This window comes from Protopterus annectens, chromosome 2.part1, assembly GCF_019279795.1.
Source record: "Protopterus annectens isolate FY-2018-M chromosome 2.part1, PAN1.0, whole genome shotgun sequence".
Lineage (NCBI taxonomy): Eukaryota > Metazoa > Chordata > Ceratodontiformes > Protopteridae > Protopterus > Protopterus annectens.
Window position 1 is genome coordinate 691688438 of NC_056729.1, and position 25773 is coordinate 691714210.

Sequence of the window (25773 nt, forward strand, 5' to 3'; positions counted from 1 at the left end):
GCAACAAATGCAACCAGCAGCTGTTCAGATTTCCTGAGGGGTTTAGTCCTGTTCAAGTAAAATCTAAGCTGTCTGTCCACATCCAAGGAGTTCAGTATTCGTTCCTCTTTGTTCTGTGGATTAGAAAAGAAGGTTGGCAAATGAATAGACTGATTAAGGGCCACATTGGATACCACCTTGGGCATGAAGGAGGGATTGGTCCTGAGGGACACCTTGTCAGCATGAAAGATGATGAAAGGCTCCATAGCCATGAGGGCCTATAATTCAGACACCCTTCTTGCTGAAGTGATGGCTAGAAGGAAGGCCATTTTCCAAGAAAGGAATTTCAACTCTGCATTTGCAGCTGGCTCGAAGGGAGGTAGAGTGAGCTTTTCCAATACAAAAGTTAAGGTCCCAGGCTGGAGTAGGAGCTCTCCTGGGTGGTCTTAAGTATTTGGCCCCTCTGAGGAATTGCTTCAGCAGTGGTTCTGTATTGTAACGAGCTGAAATGGCTGAGGCATGAATTTTGATAGAGGAAAAGGAAAGGCCCTTGTGAAGCATCTCACTTAAGTATTGAAGATTCTGAGGTAAATTGGGCGCTGGTTTGCCCATCCCCCGAGTTTGGCTCCAGGAGCAGAATCTTTTTCATTTTTCAGCATAGGATTTTCTAGTACTAGACCTCCTTGCCTCCAGAATGGCATCCATCACTTGCTTACTGAGGGATGGGAATGGAGAGATCAGGTAATTAGCCATGCTGCCAGGTTCAGGGTTTGAAGCTGTGGGTACAGAATCTGGCCCTCCTGCTAAGACAGCAGAGCAGGGGTCTGGGGCAGGTGCCATGGTGCCATCAGTGACACACTGCGCAGGAGGGGGTACCAGTGTTGGCGTGGCCAGTCTGGTGCAATCAGTATTGTCCTTGGTTTGTCCTGTTTGACCTTTAGTAGTACCTTGGAGAGGAGAAACAGAGGGGGAAAGGCATAAACTGATAGGTTTTTCTAGGTGAAGGACAGAGCATCCACTTTCCAAGCTTGTTTGGTGGGGAGTCCTTGTGCAGAATTTGTCCAATTGGTAGTTCTGGGGGGAGGCAAACAGGTCTATCTCTGGGCTCCCCCATTTGTTTCTCAACATGTTAAATATCTTTGGTTCCAGTTTCCACTCGTGTGGGTCCATGAGATTTCTGCTTAGGTCGTCTGCCAGAGTATTTAGCTTTCCTGGCAGGAATTGAGCCTGTAGGAGCACTTGGTAGCTCAAGGCTGTGTTCCACAGAGCCATGGCTAGTCTACAGAGAGGGTATGAGTGGGTTCCCCCCTGTTTGTTTATGTACCACATAACAGTGGTGTTGTCCATCTTTACCAATACTTGTCCTGGAAGAATGTGGTCCTTGAAGGCTGTCAGAGCATACTGTGTACAGCTAATATTTCTTTTTGATTGATATGCAGGTGCATTTGACTTGGGTTCCATTTGCCCTGAATGCACTGCCCTGCCAAGTGAGCCCCCCATACATGGTCTGATACGTCTGTTGTTAGGGTTTGGGTGGCAGGGGGGTAGAGAGAATGGCAGTCCCTTGTTTTGGCGGCATGCCTCTGCCCACCAAAGGAACTCTATCTGTAGACAAGGTATGATAGAAATCATCGATTCTAGATCCTGAAAATGTTGACCCCATAGACCTTTTAGACACCACTGTAATTTCCTCATATGCAGTCTTGCATATGGAATTAGTAAAATGCAGGAGGCAATGAACCCCAGGGCTTGCAGATAACCCAAATGTGATGACTGTAACAGTGAAAAGTACAGTTGTGTACCTACCATAAATGTAGATGTTCGAGTGTATTCACTGTTGCAGTCATTACACTTGGGTTACCCTGCTGGCAGGCGACCCGCAGTCGGCCCGAGTTCCAAAGTCTTGGTCCGGTGTCGGTTGCTGTCGCCTCTTCCCTGATGTCAGTGCACCAGGGGTATAAAAGTTGCAACCAACGCCATATTCTTCAGTTTTTCTTGCCTCAGATGTCAGGTGCCCCCAGATAGGGACGCTGGAAAGATAAAATTATGCCAAAAAACATGCATATATTACTATAAACATTGCCTTCATCTACAAGCAAATACACCACATAGGTAGTATAGAGATGAGAAGTACAGAAAAGTCCCAGCAATGAAAAAGGGGGGTGGTGGGTGAGTAACCTGGACTGCAACAGTGAATATACTCTAACATCTACATTTATGGTAGGTACACAACTGTACTATGTTCATAGTGTTCTACTGTTGCAGTCATTACACTTGGGTAGAATCCCAAAGCTAAGGTTGGGTGGCTGGGTCTAAACTGGATTTGGAGAAGCTACCAAGCCCTGCAGAACTGCAGTGGCAAAGCCTGCTCTGGATTTAGAGTAGAGAGGTAAGTGGTAGTGCTTGGTGAAAGTGTGCACTGAGCTCCAGGTTGCAGCTTCTAAAATGTCTTTGGTTGGTACTCCTCTGAGGAAAGCTGCTGAAGTGGCTGCTGCTCTGCTAGAATGAGGCCTAATGCCCTTAGGCACTGATTTGCCATGTTGTGCATAACAGAAGCGGATGCAGTGTCCTATCCATTTTGAGATGGTCTGCTTTGTAATAGGCTTTCCTTGTGACCCTGCAGCATATGCTACAAACAGTTGCTCAGTTTTTCTGAAAGCTTTTGTTTTGCCCAAGTAGAATCATAGCTGTCTGTGTATATCCAAAGCGTGCAGAAGTCTCTCCCCTTTATTCTGGGGATTTGGGTAAAAAGTAGTTAAATGAATGGTTTGGTTTAAGGCCACATTGGAGACCACTTTTGGCATGAATGTTGAGTTTGTCCTAAGAGAAACCCTGTCCTGATGAAAAATAAGGAAAGGTTCCACAGCCATTAATGCCTGTAACTCTGAGACTCTTCTTGCTGAAGTTATTACTAGGAGCAGTGCAGTTTTCCATAACAAGAAATTTAGATCAGCTGTGCTGGCTGGCTCAAAAGGAGGCAGTGTGAGTTTTTCTAAAACAAAATTGAGGTCCCAAGTAGGTACTGGTGCTCTCCTTGGGGGTCCTATATTTTTTGCTCCTCTGAGGTACTGTCATAGTAGAGGATGTGAAAAAATAGGAGGTTCCGTATTGTAATGAGCTGAAATGGCAGAGGCATGGATTTTAATAAATGAGAAAGATGAGCTTTTGTCCAGCATCTCAGTTAGGTATTGTAAAATCTGAGGTATATTAGGAACAAGTGGGTCGAGCCTTGTGCCTGGTTCCAAGCACAGAATCACTTCCATTTTTCTGCATGAGATTTCCTAGTGCTGGGCCTCCTGGCTTCTAAAATGACATCCACATTCTGCATTCAAATTGGAACCTTAGTTTGATAGACAGCCTTACAGAACTATCTGCAAATATATAGAGCTGAGTATACTTTTCTGTATTATAGAGCTAAATTGTTTGCTTAGATATCTGCACATTCCTCACATCTGTTGAAACTGTTTTTCCCCACCCCCCCCCTCCCAGTTCTTGGTTGTAGTTTAAATTTGGTGGCTTTTGCAGTGCCCGCCCCACTGTAGATTTGATCTAAGACACTCCTCCAGGCCCATCTCTTTACCGCATTCTACCTAATTAACCCTTTCTGCACTTGCTTTTAGTCCTTTTTAATTTAATTACATTTTTTCAAACTGTGTGTGGACTAATATTGCTACATATTCAAGTGTGCCAGCTTGCACTGCATGAAAATTGTATTTACTACTGCTTTTGCTACTTTTCTGAAAAAAAAAAAAAATTCATCTGCTTTTACTGTACTTGTGTTTCTTCCTACTTTATTTTGCTTTTGCGTCATCTTAAAAGTACTCAATTGTATTTATTACTGCTTGGTGTAACTCATTCTAAGCCTTTTAGTTTCAACACTTGGGCTTCAGACCAGTTGTTTTACACTGAGAGGGTTTGTGGTCTGCACTGTAGTGGCAGAACAGGTAGCTTACATCCTTCTAAGTTGGAAACTGCTGATTGAGGGCTCAGTGTCTGTTATTCTAAAAGTGTATTAATTCCGGTTTAAGCACTTGGGCTTTCAGGCCAGTTATTTTACATTAAGAGGGTTCGTGGTCTGCACTCTTGTGGGAGGAGAGGCTGGACTCTGCCCTTCTGAGCTGGGAATTTCTGGTTGAAGGCTTATAGTGCATGCATATCTGAACTACTTCTTACTGAAATTGGTACACCTTGTTTGCTGTAGCATAGACTAGATCCAGGCCTGCTGAATCTAGCTTTGTTTGTATAACTTGAGCACTAATCCAGGCATTCTTTAAAGTATTCAATTGTATTTATTACTGCTTGGTAGTAACTTGATTAAAGTGTAGCTATCATTCTAAGTCTTTTGGATTAAGCACTTGGGCTTCAGACCAGTTGTTTTACATTAGGAAGGTTTGTGGCATGCACTATGGTAGCAGGACATTTAGCTTTCATTCTTCTAAGTTGGGAACTGCTGACTGAGAGCTCAGTGTCTGTTATTCCTAAAGTGTATTAGTTCTGGTTTATGCACTTGGGCTTCAGGCCAGTTATTTTACATTAAGAAGGTTCGTGGTCTGCACTCTTGTGGGAGGAGAGGCTGGACTCTGCCCTTCTGAGCTGGGAATTTCTGGTTAAAGGTTTATAGTGCCTGCATATTTGAACTGTTTCTTACTGAAATTGGTACACCTTGTTTGCTGTAGCATAGACTAGATCCAGGCCTGCTGAATCTAGCTTTGTTTGTATGCTTGTTGTTTGTTTGCTTGTTATTTCCCTGGAACGCTAATTCCACCTAAAACGCGGCTTCTCAGCGCTTCTGTGGATCCCTAGTGATATCTGCATTGCTTACTGTACTTATTTCCTTGTTCCACTTGAAAGAAAGTTACTGTTTGTCGTTTTTGCATTTAAGTTACCTGTAACACATTGCACTTAAGTTACCTGGCACTTGCTCACTAAAGCAATTATATAAGTCAGCACTAAAAATTAAAAGCACTACACCCTCACTCCCCATTGGCCCTTGTTTTCAATTATAAAGGAATTCCCAATACTAATCTAGCATGTAAAAAGGCCAGTTGTCAATCTCCTCTCCGGTCCAGCTGGTGAACCTGGGAATCTTGAGGCAATGTTACAACTGCCTCATGTACACATACAACCCTCTCCTCCTCCCAACAAATTCCAACACATGTGAGAGATGCAACCATATAGCCAAACTGGAGGCTAAGCTCTCTCAACGCAGTACTGGCATAACCAGTCAGGAGGAGAAGGAAACCACACTCACTACAACTCCAGTCCCACATAGACCTACCACGACAGCAAACCAAACACATAATCACACAAAAACATACTCGGAGGCTCTAAATAAAGATCTGCCTAAGCAGCAGAGACCTCCAAAGCAGACACCAAAGCAACCGCTACCCCAAAACAAAACATGTGCAACACATATCTCACAAAGTCAGTGTGCCGAACAGTCACAGCCCTTAAGGCTAAACAACACACCTGATACACTTGTAATAGGTGACTCTATTGTCAGGCACACTGACGTCCCGCTCACCAGGCTGAACAAGGAGAAGGTCATGGTGAGCAGCCTGTCGGGCGCTAGGATCCGCCACATAACACAAGCACTCAGGTCACTCCAAGGCAAGTACAAATATGACTCAGTCATTGTCCATGCTGGTGTGAATGACCTGAGACGTACCTCCCTGGACTACATGAAAAGAGACATAGAGGAGCTCTCTGAGCATGTAGCCCAGGCCGGTATGACCCTGACCTTGAGTAGCATCTTACCCTCACCAAGAATGATGCCACAATATGAAGACAAAATGATCAATTTCAACAACTGGCTTAAATACTGGTGTCATTCAAAGGGGATCCAATACCTGTCAGCCTGGGATGATATGCTCGACAAGCCACAATGCTTTGCTAGGGACGGCTTGCACCTGTCACCTCTGGGCTTTCGGATATTGGCAAAGGCTCTTGCTACCCCCATAGTGCCTTTTTTAGGCAAGGCTCAAAAGACAAACCCACCTCCATAGGTATCGCAAGGGATAAGAAACTAAGAGTAATGCTACTCAACGTCAGAAGTCTAAACCTCAAGATGCACACACTTGAAACTCTCCTTAGCATGGAGAACATCAATATCTGTGCAGTAAGAGAAACCTGGTTCAGGGCTCCCGAGAGCACCCCCGCACTACCAGGTTATACCTCATACCATGCTTTTCAGCCCCAAAACTTGGACTGAACCACAAAAGGAGGGGGAGTATCGATATTCATCAAAGATACCCACACCTCCAGGTTGGTGGCAAAGCACGAAGCATCACAGACTATCCATGTGCAACTAACAGTGGGTAAAACTGCCTTCCAGTTTATAGCCTGCTACAGACCACCCTCCCAAACCCAGGAACCCCACTCTGCCTTCCTGAGAACACTGGAAAATATGAAGGTCTCTCCAAACACCATTATATTGGGCAACTTCAACTACCCAAACATAGACTGGGAGCATTACTCTAGCTCCAACACCCTAGCCCAAAGGTTCCTAGAATTCATAAACTCAAATGCTATGGAACAACTTGTTACCACTCCCACAACAGGGGAAAACATACTGGACCTGATCATCACCAACATGGGGACTCTATGCTCCAGACCAGAAGTGTATCCCTCACTGGTAAAATCAGACCATAAACTGATCTCACTGGATATTCACATCCCGACCCCACCCCCTGCCCAAAAAAACACAGTGAAAAACTTCTCTAAAGCAAATTTCACACTCCTCAAAACTGAGGTGGAATCCTTCAAAGCCCCCGGGCTTGTGGAAAATACGGCCCAGACCGCAGAATCCTTTATAAATGCATTCTATGAACACCTTCAGGAATGTATGGATCATGCAATCCCAAATAAAACCAAGACCCAATCCTCCAAAGGCAGACATCCTGTCTGGTGGACCCCAGCCATAAACAAACTATACAATAGAAGGAGGAAGCTACTACATGATAGAGCAAAATCCCAAAAAGGTAAGGCATCTCTGATCAGTATTAGCAAAAAACTAAGGGCACTCATAAAATCGTCTAAGGCCAGCTTCGAGAGAAAAATTGCACAGGACACTAAGGATAATCACAAGGCTTTCTTTAGTTATGTTAGGAACCTGTGTGGGAATTCCCAGATATGCTCAGAATTAGTCCAAAATGACAAAAAATACACCGAACCCACAGACATTGCCAACATCCTAGCTGACAGGTTCAGTGCAAACTTCTCCCCCCCCCCCCACCAAAAGGGCAAATATCTATCCCAGCAGAGTGCTGCCCCCCTGACATCTCAGATGCTCAGGTAAGAGCCGCCCTCTCCAAAGCAAAAAACACAGCATCAATGGGACCAGATGGTGTCCCGGGCTGCGTCCTACATGAACTCCAAGAAGAGTTAAACCTAAACATAAAACTACTGTTCAGTCTTAGCCTTACTACAGGATATGTACCCAAAGAGTGGCGTACAGCAACAGTGGTCCTCTCCACAAAGGTGGTGCCTCAACGGACCCTGGAAACTATCACCCCATAAGCCTGACTAGCTTGGTCTGCAAAGCTATGGAAAGGATCATCGTGGACCTCATAAATAAAGATATTGGGGACCTACAGACACTGGATCCTACCCAGTTCGGCTTTGTTAAGGGCAGATCCTGCCTCTTAAACCTGGTCGACTTCTTTGAAACAGTCACCAAGGCCATTGACGAAGGGAAGGTGGTCCACACAGCCTACCTGGACCTCGCAAAAGCCTTCGATACAATACCCCACTCGGGCATTATAGATAAGCTCACCAGCTTAAATATAAACCCCTATGTCACTAGATGGGTTGCAAACTGGCTCAAGGACAGAACCCACATGGTTAGAATTGCTGGAGCCATGTCAGACTCCAAACCAGTTACAAGTGGTGTCCCACAAGGCTCAGTCCTGGGACCTCTCTTGTTCGGTATATATTTCTCGGAGGTACAGGCCAACACAGAAGGACTGTGGCTGACCAAGTTCGCAGATGACTGCAAACTGGGCGCCATAATCGACTCTCCAGCAGACACAAGCATCCTCCAAAAGGGCCTCATAGAAACAGACAACTGGTGCCAGAGCCATGGCCTCAAGCTAAACGCCAAAAAGTGTATAGTCATCCCCTTTGGCAAAAACAAAGTGCCCACAAATTACCACATAGGTGGTAATCCATTAAGTACAGAAGAAGTAATTAGGGACCTGGGGACCCAAGTTGATGGCAATCTCTCATTTGAAAACCACGTGGCCAAAGTGGTTAGAAAAACATTTTATATAGCCCACCTAATCATGAAGGGTTTCACATCTAGATTAGGGGAGGTCATTGTGCCTCTTTACTCATCCCTCATCAGGCCCATAATCGACTATGGATGGGATGGGGGATGGGAGGGTGGCCTAATGGCTAAGGTATTTGCCTTACAAACACAAGGTGCAGGGTTCGAGTCTCACAAGGGATAATTGGCTAGGCTTAAAATGGCTCGCAAGGGCAGTTAGCTTAGTACTAACCTGTGAATCTGTGAGTACAATGCCCCTTTTGGGATGTACCTTACCAAACACCTGCAGCAACTGGAAAGACCCCAAAAGTACCTCACCAAGAGGATCAAAGGGCTCAAACAGACGCCATATGCTGCCCGGTTAAAGAAACTCCAGCTCTACTCAGTGGCATACCGCCTGCTCAGAGGCGACCTGTGCCTGACGTATAAATCCATGTCCAACCCGGAATTAAGGGACATGCTGCACCTCAAAAAATCCAAATCCCATCGAGCTACGCCGAGAGACTTGAACCTCAGCACTGAAATAAATAGGACATGCTGGAGGGACAGATTCATAACCCAGAGGCTCCCTTCACTCTGGAATAAAATCCCAGTCCAGGTTAGGCAGAGTCCCTCATTGACTCTCTTGAAGAGGAATCTTGATGAGTGGATGGGAGATCGTAGGTTTACCCCGGGTATCACTTCTGTGTCACTGTTAGACAGAGGCACAATACACTAACCTCGAAAAAGGGCATAGCAAAATTAATTTAAAATGGGTGGTGAAAGCCAAACATACTCTGGCTAGGCTTTAAATGCCCTAGGGCAGATAGCCTAGTATGAACCTATGAACTTATAACAGCTTTAGAGAGAGATGCAGTCCGAGTGGCTAAATTATCTGCCATGCTGCCAGGTTTAAGGTTCTGAGTTGACTGTGCAGAATCTGATTGTTTTGTTGTGTCAGAAGATGAGGAATTTGAGGTAGAAGCCAAGCTGGGCCTTGAGACAAACTCTTTAGGATTGGGTACCAGTGCTGGCGTGGCCAGTCTGGAGCAATCAGGATAATTTTTGGCCTTTGTCTGACTTTTAGTAGTATCTTGGTAAGAACAGGCATCGGAGGGAAGGCATAGACTGTTAGGCCTTTCCAGCTGAAGGATACAGCATCCACTTTCCATGCTTGAGAGTGATAAGTTCTTGTGCAAAATTTCTGTATTTGGTAATTGTGAGGGGAGGCAAAAAGATCCATGTCTGGGCATCCCCATTTCCTCGTTATCATGCTGAACACTTGTGGATTTAGCTTCCATTCATGAGGATCCATGAGATTTCTGCTTAGTTCGTCTGCCAGTGTATTTTTTGTTCCTGGCAGGAATTGTGCCTGCAGATGTACTTGATAGGTCAGTGCTGTGTTCCACAAAGTCATGGCTTGTCTGCATAGGGGGTAGGAATGTGTGCCCCCTTGCTTGTTTATGTACCACATAACTGTGGTATTGTCTGTCTTTAATAATAGTTGTCCTGGATGTATTAGGTCCTTGAAAGCTGTCAGGACATTCTGTACAGCTAGCATCTCTTTTTGATTGATGTGAAGATGCATTTGTTCCTTGGGCCACGTGCCCTGAATACATTTTCCTGCCATATGTGCCCCCCAGGCATAATCCGATGCATCCGTTGTTATTGTCTGCCTGGCTGTGGGTAAGGTGAAAGGCTGTCCCTTGTTGTGGTGACAGGCCTGGGACCACCATCGAAACTCCTGTTGTAGGCAGGGAATTAAAGCTATGATTGTCTCCAGGCTGTGACATTGCAGAGTCCAAGCACTTTTTAAATACCACTGTAGTTTCCTCATATGCAGTTTTGCATATGGAATTAGTAGAATGCAGGATGCCATGAAGCCCAGGGCCTGCAGAATTTTTCTTGCAGGGAGCTGGGTTTTTGTTGCCATCATTTGAAAGTAACGAGTCAGTTACCTTTGTTTTGTCTGGCGTGAGATAAGCCATCTGGGCAGTTGTACTTAAGCTTGCACCCAGGAATATTATCTCTTGAGAGGGCACTAGCTTTGATTTCTTTTCATTTACTGTGTACCCTGGGCAAATTAGCAATCTTTTTACTAACGCCAGATGCTGTAGAAGAATGTCCTTGCTCTCTGCTTGAACAAGACAGTCGTCCAAGTAGGGATATATTTTAATTCCTTTTTGTCTGCAAAATGCAATTACTGGTGCCAGGCATTTTGTGAAGACCCTGGGTGCATTAGATAAGCCAAAGGGCAGTGCAGACAATTGGTAATGCATTGAGCCTGCTATGAATCTGAGGTATCTTCTGCAAGATTGTCTGATTGGGACATGCAGGTATGCCTCCTTGAGGTCCAAAGTAACTAGCCAAGCCTTCTTGCCCAGCATGGGCAGAAGCTGCTGTAGTGTTAACATTTTGAATTTTGGAACATCCAGGAAAGTATTTAGGATTGACAGGTCCAGTATTGGTCTCCAGGCTTTGTCCTTTCTGGGTACTAAGAAAAGTCTTGAGTAAAATCCTTGTCCCTGTTCTTGCTGTGGAACTTTTTGAATAGCTCCCATGTCCATAAGAGCAGCAATCTGTTTTTGTGCTTCTGCCCATTGATTTTGTGGCAGGTCTGGCATACCTTTTGGCTTTGGAAGCATGTGAAAGTGGAACCTGTAACCCTGAGAAACAGTATTCAGCACCCATTGGTCCTGGGTGATCATGTGCCAATTTTTTGAGAAAAGTGCTAGATTTCCCCCTAGGGGAGCTGTCAAAAGGTAAGTGCTTGCCATTGGTAGAGGGAAGTCATTGGGACTGTTTCCTATAAGGTTGTGATTTGTCTTCCCTCCTTTGGGGGCTGAAGCACCCCATTGTTTAGGTCTGTAGAAGCCTTGGGGCTGAGATCTGCCTCTTGGGCGCCTGCATCTGCCTCTTTGTGGCCTGTCCGACACTGGAAAGGACCAATTTTTTGAAGGCCAGTTTCTGCTAAATCTAGGTGGTTGAACCTGTAAGAAATCTTTCACTGTCTGCATTGACTTTGCTTTATCCTCCATTTTCTTTAACACCTCTTCTGCCTTAACACCAAACAAAGTATCATGCTGTAATGGAGCATCCAATAATTTTACTTTAACATGGTCAGGTAAACTTTGTTCTTTCAACCAAGCATGCCTTTGAATAACAGAGCCTGTAACTGCAGCTCTACAAGAAGCCTCTAATGAATCAAAACCACATTGCAGAGTATGCTTTCCCACTTGTTCAACTGCATTTCCTTGCTGTCAGGACTTTCTGTATTTGAAACCATTTTCTGTTTTAGCAAGGACATGAGGTACTGTTGATATTTAAGCATGTGAAACTGGCAGTTTAAAAGCTCTTACAGCTAAGGTAGCAGAAGTGTAAACTTTTTTCCCCCATCTGTCCAGAGCTCTGGAATCCCTATCCGAGGGGACAGGATTTTTAGCAGTGGAAGCCTTAACCCCTTTAGGACCCTGAGAAATTGTTTCTGGGTCTGCAGCGGGGTTTTTGTAAAGAAATTTATGAGAGTCGGAGACCCTGTAGTATCTGTCTGGCTTGACTGGTGCAGGGGGTAAAGAATCAGGAGACAGACTGGATTCTGAAAAAAACATCAACAATATCAAGCACAGGGGGGATAGCCAGGGGCCTGTGCTGAAGCAATAAAAGGAAGTCTCTGAGCCTTTTCTTGGATTCTGAATAATCCTGGCTCTCCCAATGGAAATGCTCCCTCATAGTGTGCAGGGTTTCCCAAAAGAATAATCCTCAGGCTGAAGGTATGGACTCTTCTGCAACCAAGTCCTCATAGGGAGGGAGAGAATATCCCTGATCAGAAGAGGAATCAGAGGAAATGGAAACCTGGTCAGAGGCATCATAGTTAGTGTCTTGCCTAGGCCTTTTGTCAGGAGGGGGATGGGAACCCCTGATTAAAGTAATTAGGTCTTCGGCCATTTTAAGCATCTGTTTCTTTGGCATGGATGTGTTTTGGAGAATGCTGTACTTGTTTCCTTGTCTTTAATGGTGTTTTTGACTTTACATTTGCTGCTGTAGTGGGCTTAATTGTAAGCTGTGAAAGTCGGAAAACACCCTCAGAAGCCGATGCCTGCTCAGCGGCTCCGGACCCATCTGAGGGTATAGTTTCCGTAGGCCCAATACCTTGAGTTTCCACAGGCCTCGGTGTCTCCATGTGGCTGTCGGTTACGGCCTGTGGCTCTGAGGTAGCGGGTGTCAGGGGCTGCAAAAGCACCTTACTGAGAACCGGCGACTGGCCTAGAAGAGGCTTTGTCATTAGTTTTGGACCTCAGATGCCTATCCTTTTCTTTGCCTTTGCGTTTTTTATAAATTCCGGTCGTCTGTTGTTCCGACGGCATTATGTAATTAAACCTTCGGCCAAAATAATGTAAAGCAAAATCAAACCGACGTTTAATAGTGCGTTTATTGAATCTAGCACAAAACGGACAACTAGTAATGTCGTGGTCAGGGGCCTAGGCAAGGAATAGTGAAAGTCCTTATGAGGTATTTGCTTCCCACAGGAAATACAATTATTAAATTTTACTGACATCGGTCTGGAGCAAGAAAAAGTTTCCCCAACGGGGTACTTAGCTTTATTGAAGACTTCGGTTCTGAAACTCAATTTTGAAAATCTCAGGAGTCGGCCGACCGGCACTTCCAAACTGCTTTTGCTTCGGGCACTACGTGGCAAGAAAGACTGAAGAATATGGCGTTGGTTGCAACTTTTATACCCCTGGCGCACTGACATCAGGGAAGAGGCAGCAGCAACCGACGCCGGACCAAGACTTTGGAACTCGGGCTGACTGTGGGTCACCTGCCAGCAGGATAACCCAAGTGTAATGACTGCAACAGTGAAACACTATGAACATCATGAAGAACATCACCAAAAACCTTTTAGCACACAGGAAAATGGTGACCTCTAACTGAAAAGGGACTGAGTCACTCTCTAAATTACAAAGAACAGCAGCAACAACTGAAGAAACCGTCCTCAGTTTTCGGTCCACAGATTTATTTGTTAAAAAACAATGAACATGAAGCACTTTTCGTTTGGTATAGTAACTCAAACTTCTTCAGATAAAAAACTTTGGCTATTACACTGTTTAAATACAACAAGGTCATGTGCTCCAAATAATTACCATACTTAATTCCGAACCCACAAGTACAGAATGAAGGCGTGCTAGGACAACTTCACATCCTACATTTGTTTAGTGTACCTGAATGACACATGCTACACAGCACAGATTCTGTACTTTTAACTGTCAATCACAACCCATAATTTTATATCTTGAGACTGTCCTAATGATGTTGGTTAAGTGCTGCAAAAAGCTAAGGTGAAATTCTTTTTACAACAGAGAGAGTTGTTGAAGAAATCTTAATATGAATAACAGGGAATAATTACACTGCAACACTATATAACTAAACTAGTAAATTTCATATTTGGCTACTGAAGTGCTTTTATTCTGGCAAGCCTCACTAGCTCATTAAAGGGGAAATTATCAAGTGTGAATAAATGAACAGAGCCGACAGTTTTCAAACCAAGAAATGGGTGAAGGAGATGATGCATCAGAAGTTTAACGACTACAGATTTGAACACTTAAGAAAATGCAAATGGATCATGTAAGGGCACTACAAGTTTACAGTAAGCAAAGATCAGAGTAATTAGTTAAAATGAAGCATTGAATCAACTTTCATATGCCATCTAAAAAGCCAACAATTCATTGCTCCATAACTAACTAAACAGAACGAAAAAAACCCACAGTTATGATGCCTATGTCATGCCAAGTTATTGGGCTCCAAATTCCATTCTGGGGAAAGGACATAGAGAATGCAAATCATGTTAGCATGGCAGTTTCCATGATAACCTCCCTGGGATATAACAAATTAAAATAAGAAACATTTACAATGCCTCTGGGTAACACCCAGACATGTGCTGAACTAGCTGTGGATGGCATCACACACACACACACACACACACACACACACACACTGATCTTGGGAAAATGGCTAACCTATTATCAGACAGGTTTAGTGAAAATTCCACCCCTCCCCGTCCACTCAAACAGTCAACAAAACATCCCCTTCTACATCTCCCCCACCTTGCATCTCCAAACAGCAGATCATTAATGCTCTATCAAAGGCTAACAACACAGCTTCTATGGGACCAGATGGCATCCCAGGTTGCATTTTAAATTATCTAAAACACAAGTTAGCAACTCCATTTAGGCACTCTCTTCAACCACAACCTGAGTACTGGTTTTGTCTCTGCTGAATGGAAAACAGCAAGCGTCATCCCACCTTCATAAAGGGGGTACAGTAACAGACCCTGGGAACTACACACCCATGAGCTTAACCAGCCTTATCTGTAAGGCCATGGAATGAATCATGGGCCTTAAAAATAAAGATACAAGTGATCTCCAAACTCTTTATCCAATACAATTTGGTTTTGTCAAAGGCAGGTCATGCCCATTAAACCTGATGGACTTCTTCAAGAGAGTCACCACAGCCATAGACAAAGGCAAATCTGTGCATACAGCCTACTTAGACTTAGCCAAGGCCTTTGACACAATCCCATATTCAGGCATCATTGGTAAACTCTCCCAGTTGAATACCACCCCTTATATCATTAGGTGGGTTGCTAACTGGATCACCGACAGATCACACTCAAAGTTGGGGACTTTACCTCAACCAGCAGAACTGTCACCAGTGGGGTTCCACAAGGGTCATTGCTGGTCCCCGTATTGTTTGGAATATACTTTTCAGAAGTTCAAGCCAAAATGTGGCTAAGTTTGCTGACAACTGCAAATTAGGTGTAATCAGTGAATCCACAAACAATGTCAATATACTTCAAGAGGGACTTACACAAATCAGTGACTGGTGCCAAAGCCATGGACTCAAAACTCAGTGCTAAAAAAATGCATTATCAACCCCTTCAGTGAAAATGGTACTGCTGCTGACCATTATATAAATAATAATACCCTAAGTAACAACTCAGTAGTGACAGACTTGGGAATGCAAGTTGACTGCATCCTAAACTTTGACCATCATGTGTTTACTGTAGTAAGAAAAGCATTCTACGTTGCACACCTCATTAGCACAGGCATGGCCTCAAGAGTGAAGAAAGTCATAATACCCCTGTAGTCGACCCTCATCAGGCCAGTAACGGAGTATAATGCTCCCTTTGGTATGTAACTTACCAGGCACCTGCAGCAACGTGAGTGACCTCAGAGATTTCTATCCAAGAAAATTCAGGGTCTCCAGCATGTTATACATTGACAGACTGAAGTCGCTGTACTTGTGTTAAGTAGTGTATAGACTACTTAGGGGTGACTTCTGCCTGGCCTACAGAGCAGTCTCTGATCAAAACCTAAAGTAAATGTTGCACATCTGCAAGTCAAATGGAACAAGGGTCACCCACTCCAGGGACCTTAACTTGGCGTGCAACATAAAAAGGACCTGTTGGAGAGAGAGACATGGCCCTTACAAGCTGCCACTCCTCTGGAATAGGCTACCAATTCACATCAAACAAAGACCTTTTCAAAGTCAAAGTAAACTTTATTGTCATTCAGAAATCACACAAGTGCAAAAACAGAATGAAATTCTGTATTTCCAGACTCAATGTGCAGACAACACAGACTGTTTTCACAGACATTTATACATGTAACACCTTGCTATTACATCACAGACATACAGGTAGACAGACTAATATTGCACATCATTAGAAACACATTTTAACACTTTTTGAACTGAACACCTACTTGCATGAGACTTTTGTATTGCACAGGTATACTTGGTTAAGACATTGCATTGATGCTTGCACAGACAGAGACATTGAGTATTGCACTGTGAACATTAGAGTACTGCACTATGGACCTTAGAATATTGCACTATGGTTAATTTATGGATATGCATGTACTGCACTGAAAGAAGAGATATTTTACTACATTGCTACTGCCCTAGATGGCCTATAAGTTACAGTCATGGTGAATATTGCACTAAATATAAGCGAGACTGGTAACCAGGTTCTTGCACAAATTGTAACAGTTCCTACTGACCCAGTTAGATATCATGGAGTGTAGTGGTTATTAGAGTTCAGCAGCCTGATGACATTAGGGAAGAAGCTGTTCCTGAATCTCGTAGTTATGTAATGTATGGATCGGAAGTGCTTTCCAGGTGATAGATGCAGGAACAGTCTGTAAGCAGGGTGAATGCAGTCTTTAATTATTCCTCTGGACCTGTTGAGACATCTGGTAAGTACAAGTCGTGGATAGGTGGTAAGGTGGTCTTAATGATCCTCTCGGCTGTCTTCACCACTCTCTGGAGGGATTTGCGCTCAGAGGTAGAGCAGCTTCCATACCATATTGCGAAGTTGTTCTATGACCCTATTTAAGCACAGTCTGGATGACTAGATGGGAAACCATAAATTCCTGCCAGGGATTTCACCTATGACCCTCCTAGATATGGGCAGCTGTTACTTAGATTTCGAGTTCAGGCAAGATCCTTTATATTGGGTTTCACTAGAATTATACTGGGTACAACACGGCTAGGCTTATAAAGACCTTCGGTTCAATTGCCCAGTAATCACCTATGAACCTATGGTGCATTTGCAGTACATATAAAATTAAGATATTATGAAACATACTTTCCCAGTTTCTGACTGGCAGTTTCCTTTAAGATCTCAACAGTGTCACACACTTACTTGTAGTTCACATTTACAATTTTTACTTTTTAATGCTCACTGCTGTAATACTGGCTAGCCACAGAAAATCAGTGACATAAATTCAACAAAGTTTTGCAATGTCTGTGCATGCATTATGGAGCATTTAACTCATTGTGCATTGCAATATTCTCAGTGCATGACAGCACCATCTCTAGAAACATGAACTTAAGACATTAATTCTGAACTTAAAATATGGGTGATTATAACTGTATCAGTATTTCCTCATATAGGAATAAACACTGGTGCAAAAGACTTTGAAATCACTGAAGCAAGCTTACCACAGATGTGAAAAAAAGACATTCTAGCATAACTATTACCTGAGGTTTAATGAGCATTAATTTATATTTTTCTAAATACGTATCTATACTTCAGCTGGAATACTTCCACCCTAGATTACCCATGCAGCTAAAAGAGCAGTTCCTTTTGAATCCCATCTGAATTTAATACATAACATAGCAATTACACCTACCTGGCTTGGGCAGAAATGGCTAGAGCCATAGACTGAGCTCCTTCTTCACTTGGCATCTTCTGCAGTTGAGTGTCATCACTTAGCTGCACACCTGAAACATGAAAGGGAGAAAATTAAACAGCTGAAACAGAATAACAGCTAATGAAGGAAGACATTTTATACATATGCCTGCATGTGTTATACACATATTGACAAGTCACTACTCATGTGCCAAGGAATACCACCACACCATGCAAATTAATATAAACAAAAAACAAAAATTTTTTGCAGTGAGGCAAGCCCCCCCCCCTGCATTCCCACACCCCTTGCTAATTATATGTTAGTAATTCATAAATCACACAATACCCTGGAAGGTGCAGGTTTCCCAACTCCAGGGACTGTGGATCCGGCACACCTATCACCAATGTGCATCCATAAAATACATGCAGACGCTTGGGAGTTTTAAATATTTTAACCACTCTCATGTTACACACACACACACACACACACACACACACACACACACACACACACACACACACACACACACACACACACACACACACATATGTCTGTTTGCAGATATTGAATAATTAAACTGCAAAACAATCATGAGAAATCAGAATGAAAAATTATATCAAGCCCATCACATTGCACAATGCCATGCTTCACTGCAAATACTCCACACTCAAAAGTCATTCAAACAAAAACAATCTCTGCAATCCAATCTGATAACGTGCACACACACACACACACATATACACACACACTGCAAATCATTAAAATATACACGACACTCCATGCACACAAACTAACACAATACAACCTAAAGCATATATATATATATATATATTTTTTGTACAGGGGAAAAGCAGTCCTGCACCCCTCACACACCACTACTCTATGTATGCCAACTCGGAGGTTACATGACAGTGGGAAAATGGTATTTTCTCAATCCGGGCTATACATACTTTCTTTCACTCTATTTATTGACATTTGTTTACCAGGAAAGTCCGAATGGGCACAAGTGCACATTTTCAGAGGAGGCCCAGATAGGAAAGCTCCACAAATACATAATCATAAAATATTATATATGATACAATGTTACACTGCCAAAACCGAAACTGAATAAGTGCTGTATAATATTATAAAAATGCTAAGGAAAATTATTATTATTGAGATTGTTCCAGGAAAAGGATACACTTCACTAACAGGAGTATATAATGAAAGAGAACTTAAAAGCAGAGAAGGGAGTTGGACATGGGCAGAGCAAGTTTCATGGAAATTCAGGATGGTGAGGAGCAAGAACAGAAACAAGAATTAGAGAAATGCCTTTAACAGAGGCTTAAAACACCGAGGTTGGATAACGACCCAACAGATCTAAGGATACTGTTCTTGGTTTCAACTAAACAGCTATAGTACAGATAGAGAACAAATGGAGTTTGAGGTTTATAGACGGCTAGGAGTCGTTTGTTGAAGACCACAGATCATGGTTTAGAAGACGTCAATAAAGAATGGAGCTGATATAGCAGGGCAAGAGGAGGGATTATAAATTATTTTGTGAATTGAGAGCAAACGAGTGTAAGACAGATAGTGGGGAAGTTCAATACGGTTAGAAAAGAGCAATGATGGGCGTCATGAGGTTTATTAGCGGCAAATCCTGCACTGTATTATAACACTGTTCATGCTTAGATTTAAGGGAGGCCTAAATATTAGTCAGAACTAAGGAACCCTACAGAAGGATAGGTAGGGAACCCTACAGAAGGATAGGTAGGAGACATGTAGTAGCTAGAGTTACTTAATTGGGATTAGTAAGGAATTTCCTAGCCCCATACATCATCACTGTTTATTTATATTATTAGTGATGGGAAGTTCAAACTTAAGGGTGTCCTCTATTATCACACTAGCTAGTTTGTTATGAGAGACAACTTCAGTTTCGGTACTGTTTAGAGATGAGATTTTAAAGCTATGGTTTTTCACAGGTATGCAGTTTTAGAAAGAATATTAGTTTTGGGGGGAATTAAGTAAGAATTGACTATTCTGAAGCCAGCTCTCCATGGAATTAAAGAGATCTTGTGTTATAGTTTGCAGATGGGTAAGACTGTTAGAGCAGCAGATGAGAGTGGTGTCATCTACATCCTGTATAACAGTAGCCCGTTTAGGAGATGTATGAAGATTATTAATAAAGATATTGAAAAGGAAGGGGCCAAGGACAGAGGTTTGAGGAACTATGGTGCAAACAGGTAGGTCCGAAGAAAGAGCAGCCAGTTGACAGACTTGATATCTATCAGACAAAAAACTAGGGAACCACTGAAGGGTAGAGTGAGAAGAACCTAAAGGAGATAATTGCAGCAAAAGGTAACTATGAAAAACTGTGCTGAAAGCTTTTGACAAATTAAGGAAAAGAGAAGAGACAAACTGACCTTTATCACTGGCTTTACCGATAGTTATTTGTACAATGGTAGGTCCAAACCCATGCTGTACATTAGTTAAAAAGAGTTTTTTTTTGTAAGATTTGCATTAATTGTTTATGCATACATTTTCCTAGAATTTTTGAAAGGGGGAGAGTGTGGCAACTGGTCTGAAGTTGGATATTTCAGCAAAGTTCCCATCCTTATGGAGATGGATTATAAAGATTTTTTTTTCTCAAAGGGAAGTAACTTTCTTCTATGGCCCTATTTACTATTATGAAAATTGGGTAAGCAATGGAGTTGGCAGCTAGCTTGGGAAATTCAGTGGGAAGATTGTCTAAGGAAGAGCAAGGTTTGATTTGCTCAGTAGTTGCTTTGGGTAAGAAGTGGAAACAAAATGCAAAGAAAAGTTGAAGATGCTAGCAGAAGAGAGTGAAGAACAGGTTCAGGCAACAGCAGGAAATTATTCAGTCAGAACAGCTATGCTATCTATGAAATAGGAGAATACAGTTGTGTAAACTTACCATAAATGTAGATGTTTGAGTGTGTTCACTGTTACAGTCATCACATTTGGGTTATCTGCCTGTAGGTAGCCCTCAGCCAGTCTGAATACCAGAGTCTTTGGATTTCTGCATCGGATGCTGTCGCTTCTTCCATGACGTCAGGTCGTCAGGGGTATAAAACATGCAGCAGACGCCATTACATCAGTTTTTCTTGCCCCAGATGTCAGGCACCCCCACAACAGGAAAAGTACAGTTTTGTACCTACCATAAATGTAGATGTCCGAACTGGATAGCATCTGCAGTCATAACAACTGGGTTGTCCTGTCGTCAGGCAGCCCTTCAGTCGGCCGGATTCCAAAGTCCGGGTCCGGCTGATGTCGCACCTCACCCGGCGTCATCTCTGTTGGTCCTCGGTATAAAGGCATCCGGCGCCATTTTCTCAGTGTTTCTTGCCCCAGATGCCAGTAGCCCTCCTGGAGGTTAAAATTTGGATAGATGCCAATGTTTCCAAAAAGATAGAGGTAAACACAAAAATAAGCATGTATGTACATATATACAAACAAATACACCATAAAAGACTCCCCACCAGCTAGCTATTAGGAGGGTAAAATACCCTAGGAGTACCACAGAGGGAAGGAGGGAGGGTAATCCTGACTGCAGATGCTATCCAGTTCGGACATCTACATTTATGGTAGGTACAAAACTGTACTATGTCCTTCATGGATGCATCTGCAGTCATAACAACTGGGTAGAATACCATAGCCAACTAGGGGAGGAGGATAAAAAGTACAGTTTTGTACCTACCATAAATGTAGATGTTCGAAGATCCACATTGCTGCAGTCCTAACACTTGGGTAGTCCGCTGTCCCAGTCGGCCCGAATACCAAAGTATAAGGCTGTCGTCGGTCAAGGCGCATTTGACTGACATCAGAACGTCAGGGTACAAATGCGCATGACCGACGTCATATCCTCAGTCTTTTCTTGCCCCAGATGTCAGAAGACCCTAAAAAGATAAGGCCAAAACCAAAAAACACCAAAACACTCCTGTGCCTAAAATATGTACAATATATACAAATGTACAAAAATAGAACCTCACCCACACAACCACCCCTAAACACAGAGGGAAGGAGGGAGGGATTGGACTGCAGCAATGTGGATCTTGAACATCTACATTTATGGTAGGTACAAAACTGTACTATGTTCTTCATCTCACATTGCTGCAGTCCTAACACTTGGGTAGAATCCCAAAGCAGAGGTAAGGGAGGATGGCTAAGCTATAATGAAGCAGGAGCTGCCAAAATGCCCTGCAACACAGCAGTGGCAAAACCAGCCCTGGACTTAGAATAGAGAGGAAGGTGGTAATGCTTGGAGAAAGTATGCACTGAACTCCAAGTAGCTGCCTCCAAAATATCTTAGTTGCCACCCCTTAGAAATGCTGTTGAAGTGGCAGTAGCCCTAGTGGAATGAGGCCTAATCCCAGCTGGAATCTCTTTGCCATGATGGGAGTAACAGAATGCAATGCAAAACCCAATCCACTGAGAAATAGTTTGTTTTGACACAGGCTTGCCCTGAGAACTCAAAGCAAAAGAAACAAACAACTGCTGAGACTGCCTAAAATCCCTAGTCCTGCTTAAATAATAGCAACTGCCTGTGTACATCTAAAGTGTGCAAAATCTTTTCCCCTATTTTGGGGATCTGCATAAAAAGTAGGCAAATGAATAGTTTGGTTTAAAGCCACACTAGAAACCACCTTAGGCATAAATGAAGGATTAGTACGTAATGATACCCTATCCTTATGAAAAATCAAAAAAGGCTCCACCGCCATAAGGGCCTGCAATTCAGAAACCCTTCTTGCAGAAGTAATGGCCAACAAAAAGCAGTCTTCCATGACAAGTATTTCAACTCAGCAGTAGCCGCGAGGCTCAAAAGGTTGTAGAGTAAGTTTCTCCAACACAAAATTGAGGTCCCAAGCAGGAGTAGGAGCTCTTCTGGGGGTCTTATATTCTTTGCCCTCTAAGAAATTGCTTGAACAAAGGATGAGAAAACAATGGTGGGTCACAATCATAGTGAGCTGAAATTGCTGCAGCATGAATCTTAATGGAAGAGAAAGACAAACCTTTGTCCAATAGCTCAGTAAGATATTGAAGAGCCACACTTAAATTAGGCTCAGAAACATCCAAATCCTTTGCTGCACTCCAAAAAATAAAATCTCTTCCATTTTTCTGCATACACCTTACGTGTACTAGGTCTTCTGGCTTCCGTAATCACATTCAAAACTTGTTGAGGAAGTTGAGACCTGCTGTGGTTCAAAAGAGAATATGCCAGGCTGTTAGATGAAGAGAGTGAAGCTTGACATTGAGTAGATGACCGTCCCTCTGAGACAAAAGGTGTGGAATCAAAGGTAAAGGCCATGGAGGCTTTCTTACCAGATTCCTCAGTAATGGGTACCAGTGTTGCGAGGCCAATCTGGAGCTATCAAAATCATCCTTGGCTTGTCTTGTCTGACCTTTAGGAGTACCTTTGGGAGGAGAGGCAGAGGTGGAAAGGCATACACATGAAGATTTTCCCACCGGAAGAAAGAGCATCCACTTTCCAAGCTGTGTGATCATAACTTTTCGTGCAAAACTTTGGCAGCTGGTGGTTTAGTGGAGAAGCGAACAGATCTATGTCTGGAGTTCCCCATGACACTGTCAATATTTGAAATACATGAAGATCCAGTTTCCACTCGTGGGGATCCATGATTTGCCTGCTTAACACATCTGCTAAGGAGTTCTGTGCTCCTGGCAGAAACCTTGCTTGAAGAGTAAGCTGCAAGCTGAGCAGTCTCCCACAAAATCATTGCTTGCCTGCATAGAGGATAAGAATGTGTTCCCCCTTGCTTGTTGATGTACCACATGACAGTTGTGTTGTCTGTTAGAATCAACACCTGCCCTGGAAGTAACTCCTTGAAAGCCTTCAATGCAAACTGGACTGCTAACATCTCCTTCATGTTGATATGTAGATGCTGTAGTCTGGCAGGCCACTTGTCTTGTATCCACTTTCCATTCAGATGAGCTCCCCAAGCTATGTCTGAGGCATCTGTCGTTAGAATCTGACTACGCCTCTGGCCGGGTCACAGAGAGTCCCTTGTTTAGGTGACATTCCTGAGCCCACCACAAAAATTTTTGAATGCAAGGTATTATTTGAATGACAGTGTCCAGATCCTGGCAGTGCTGTGTCCATACATTTTGAGATACCATTGTAGCTTCCTCATATGCAGTTTGGCATTGGGAAGCACCAGAATACAAGATGCCATGAACCCTAATGCTTGAAGGACTGTCCTTGCAGTCAGCACGGACTGATGAGATAGTTGATGGAAGTAAAGGGATAGACTCTTTTGTTTGTCCGGGGTTAAAAGGCCATCTGGGCAGCTGTATTCAGTCTCACACCCAGAAAGCACATGTCTTGAGAGGGTACTAGACTGGACTTTATTTCGTTCACAGAATACCCCAGGCATCTTAGCACTGCTATCACATAATCCAGATGCTGAAGAAGCTCGTCCTTTCTTGAGCCAGAATCAGACAGTCGTCCAAGTAAGGATAGATTTGTATTCCTTTTAGCCTGAAAAAGCTACAACTGGAGCCAGAACTTTGTGAATACTCTGGGCAGTAGATAAGCCAAAGGGCAATGCAAAGAACTGATAATGGGAATTTCCAGCTCGAAAACGCAGATACTTCCTGCAACTGAGTCTGATAGGCACATGAAGGTAAGCCTCCTTGAGATCTAAAGTTACCATCCAGTGATCTTTGCCCAGCAGAGGTAAAAGCTGTTGTAACGTCAACATTTTGAACTTGGGAATGTCCAAATAAGTGTTGAGGATAGACAAATCCAAAATTGGTCTCCACGTGTTCCCCTTTTTGGTACTAGGAACAGGCGAGAATAAAATCCTAGGCCCCTTTCTGGCACAGGAACCGGCTGAATGGCCCCTATCTGGAGCAACAGAGAAATTTGCTTGTGAGCCTCTGTTCTTTGTAGAGGAGGAATGTCTGGCATGCCTTTGAAAGGAGGCAAGGTATGGAAATAAAACCTGTAACCGTGGTGAGCGATATCCAATACCCATCTGTCTTGGGTAATAACACTCCAGTTTTCTTTGAAAAGTGCCAGCCTTCCTCCCAAAGGTGCTGCCAGACGAGAAGGCTCTGGCAGCTGAAAAGGCAAGTCATTGTGTCTGCTTACGAAAGGACTGACCCCTGCCCTCACCAGAAGACTGGGCAGGCGAACTGCCTGCTCTAGGCCTAAAAGAACCTTGAGCTCTGCCCCTACCACGTCTAGATCTACCCCTAGACTGAGAATCATAAGAAGGATAAGTCCACCCCTTAGTAGGCCAATTTCTACTAAACTTTGGAGGCTGAACCTGCGAAAAATCTTTAACAGTCTGCATAGACTTAGCCTTGTCCTCCATTTTCTTTAAAACTGCGTCCACAGGCGCACCAAATAACACATCAGATTGTAAAGGAGCATCTAAAATCCTTGTCTTTACATGTTCAGCTAAATTCTGATCCTTGAGCCAGGCGTGCCTGCGAAGAACAGAACCAGTGGCTGCCACCCTCGAAGAGGCCTGTACAGCATCAAAACCACATTGCAAGGAATGCTTACCCACTTGTTCAGAAACATGAACTAAATCCTGCAACTCTTTACACTCAATACCTTCCGCACATGTGAAACTGGCAATTCAAAGCCCTCATGGCTAAAGTGGAAGAAGTATACACTTTTTTCCCCCATCTATCCAAAGCCCTTGCCTCTTTATCAGAAGGAACAGGATTTTTAACAACAGAAGCCTTAACACCTTTAGGGCCCTGAGAAACAGTTTCTGGGTCTGCCCTGGGACTCTTAAAAAGATACTTATGAGCTTCAGGCACCCTATAATACCTGTCCGGTTTAACTGGGGCAGGAGGCAAAGAATCAGGGTTCAGGGAAGCCTCTGCAAAAACATCCTCTACCACATCCAGAACAGGAGGTATAGCTAAAGGCCTATGCTGGGGTAGAAACAAAAATTCCTAAGCCTTTTCCTAGAATCAGAGAAATCTTGACCTTCCCATTTAAAATGCTCCCTCATGGAATGAAGAGTCTCTGAAAAAGAAAAATCCTCAGGAGGAGAAGCCGAAGGTGTAGAGTCATCTACATCAGAATCAGAATAAGGAGGATACTCCTGCAAGTCTTCAGCCAAGACTCAGAAGCCTCAGACAGCTCAAAACTTTCAAGCTCAGGTTCCACCCTAGGCCTCTTATCAGGGGGTAAGAACCTCTAATCATAGTAATCAAATCTTCTGCCATTTTAAGCATATGTTTCTTAGGCAGAGACCCTGAAGAACTAGGGAGACCCCCACTGAAGTTAACCCTGGCCTACCTCTAGAAGGAGCCTTGGAAACAGAAGGGGAGGGCCTAACCACCTTAGGAAGGGAGGGAGAACAGCTACCTGAGAAGCCC

At 43.4% G+C, this 25773-nt stretch overlaps 1 protein-coding gene across 1 annotated transcript in view; it reads right to left on the reverse strand.

Annotated features, from left to right (window-relative positions):
- LOC122794901 (pleiotropic regulator 1-like) overlaps positions 1-25773 on the reverse strand; it is a 319076-nt gene that overhangs the window by 57133 nt on the left and 236170 nt on the right. Inside the window, exon 5 of the mRNA XM_044063497.1 lies at positions 17416-17506. Coding sequence (XP_043919432.1) covers positions 17416-17506 — 91 coding nt within the window. The remainder of the gene's footprint in view (positions 1-17415; positions 17507-25773) is intronic.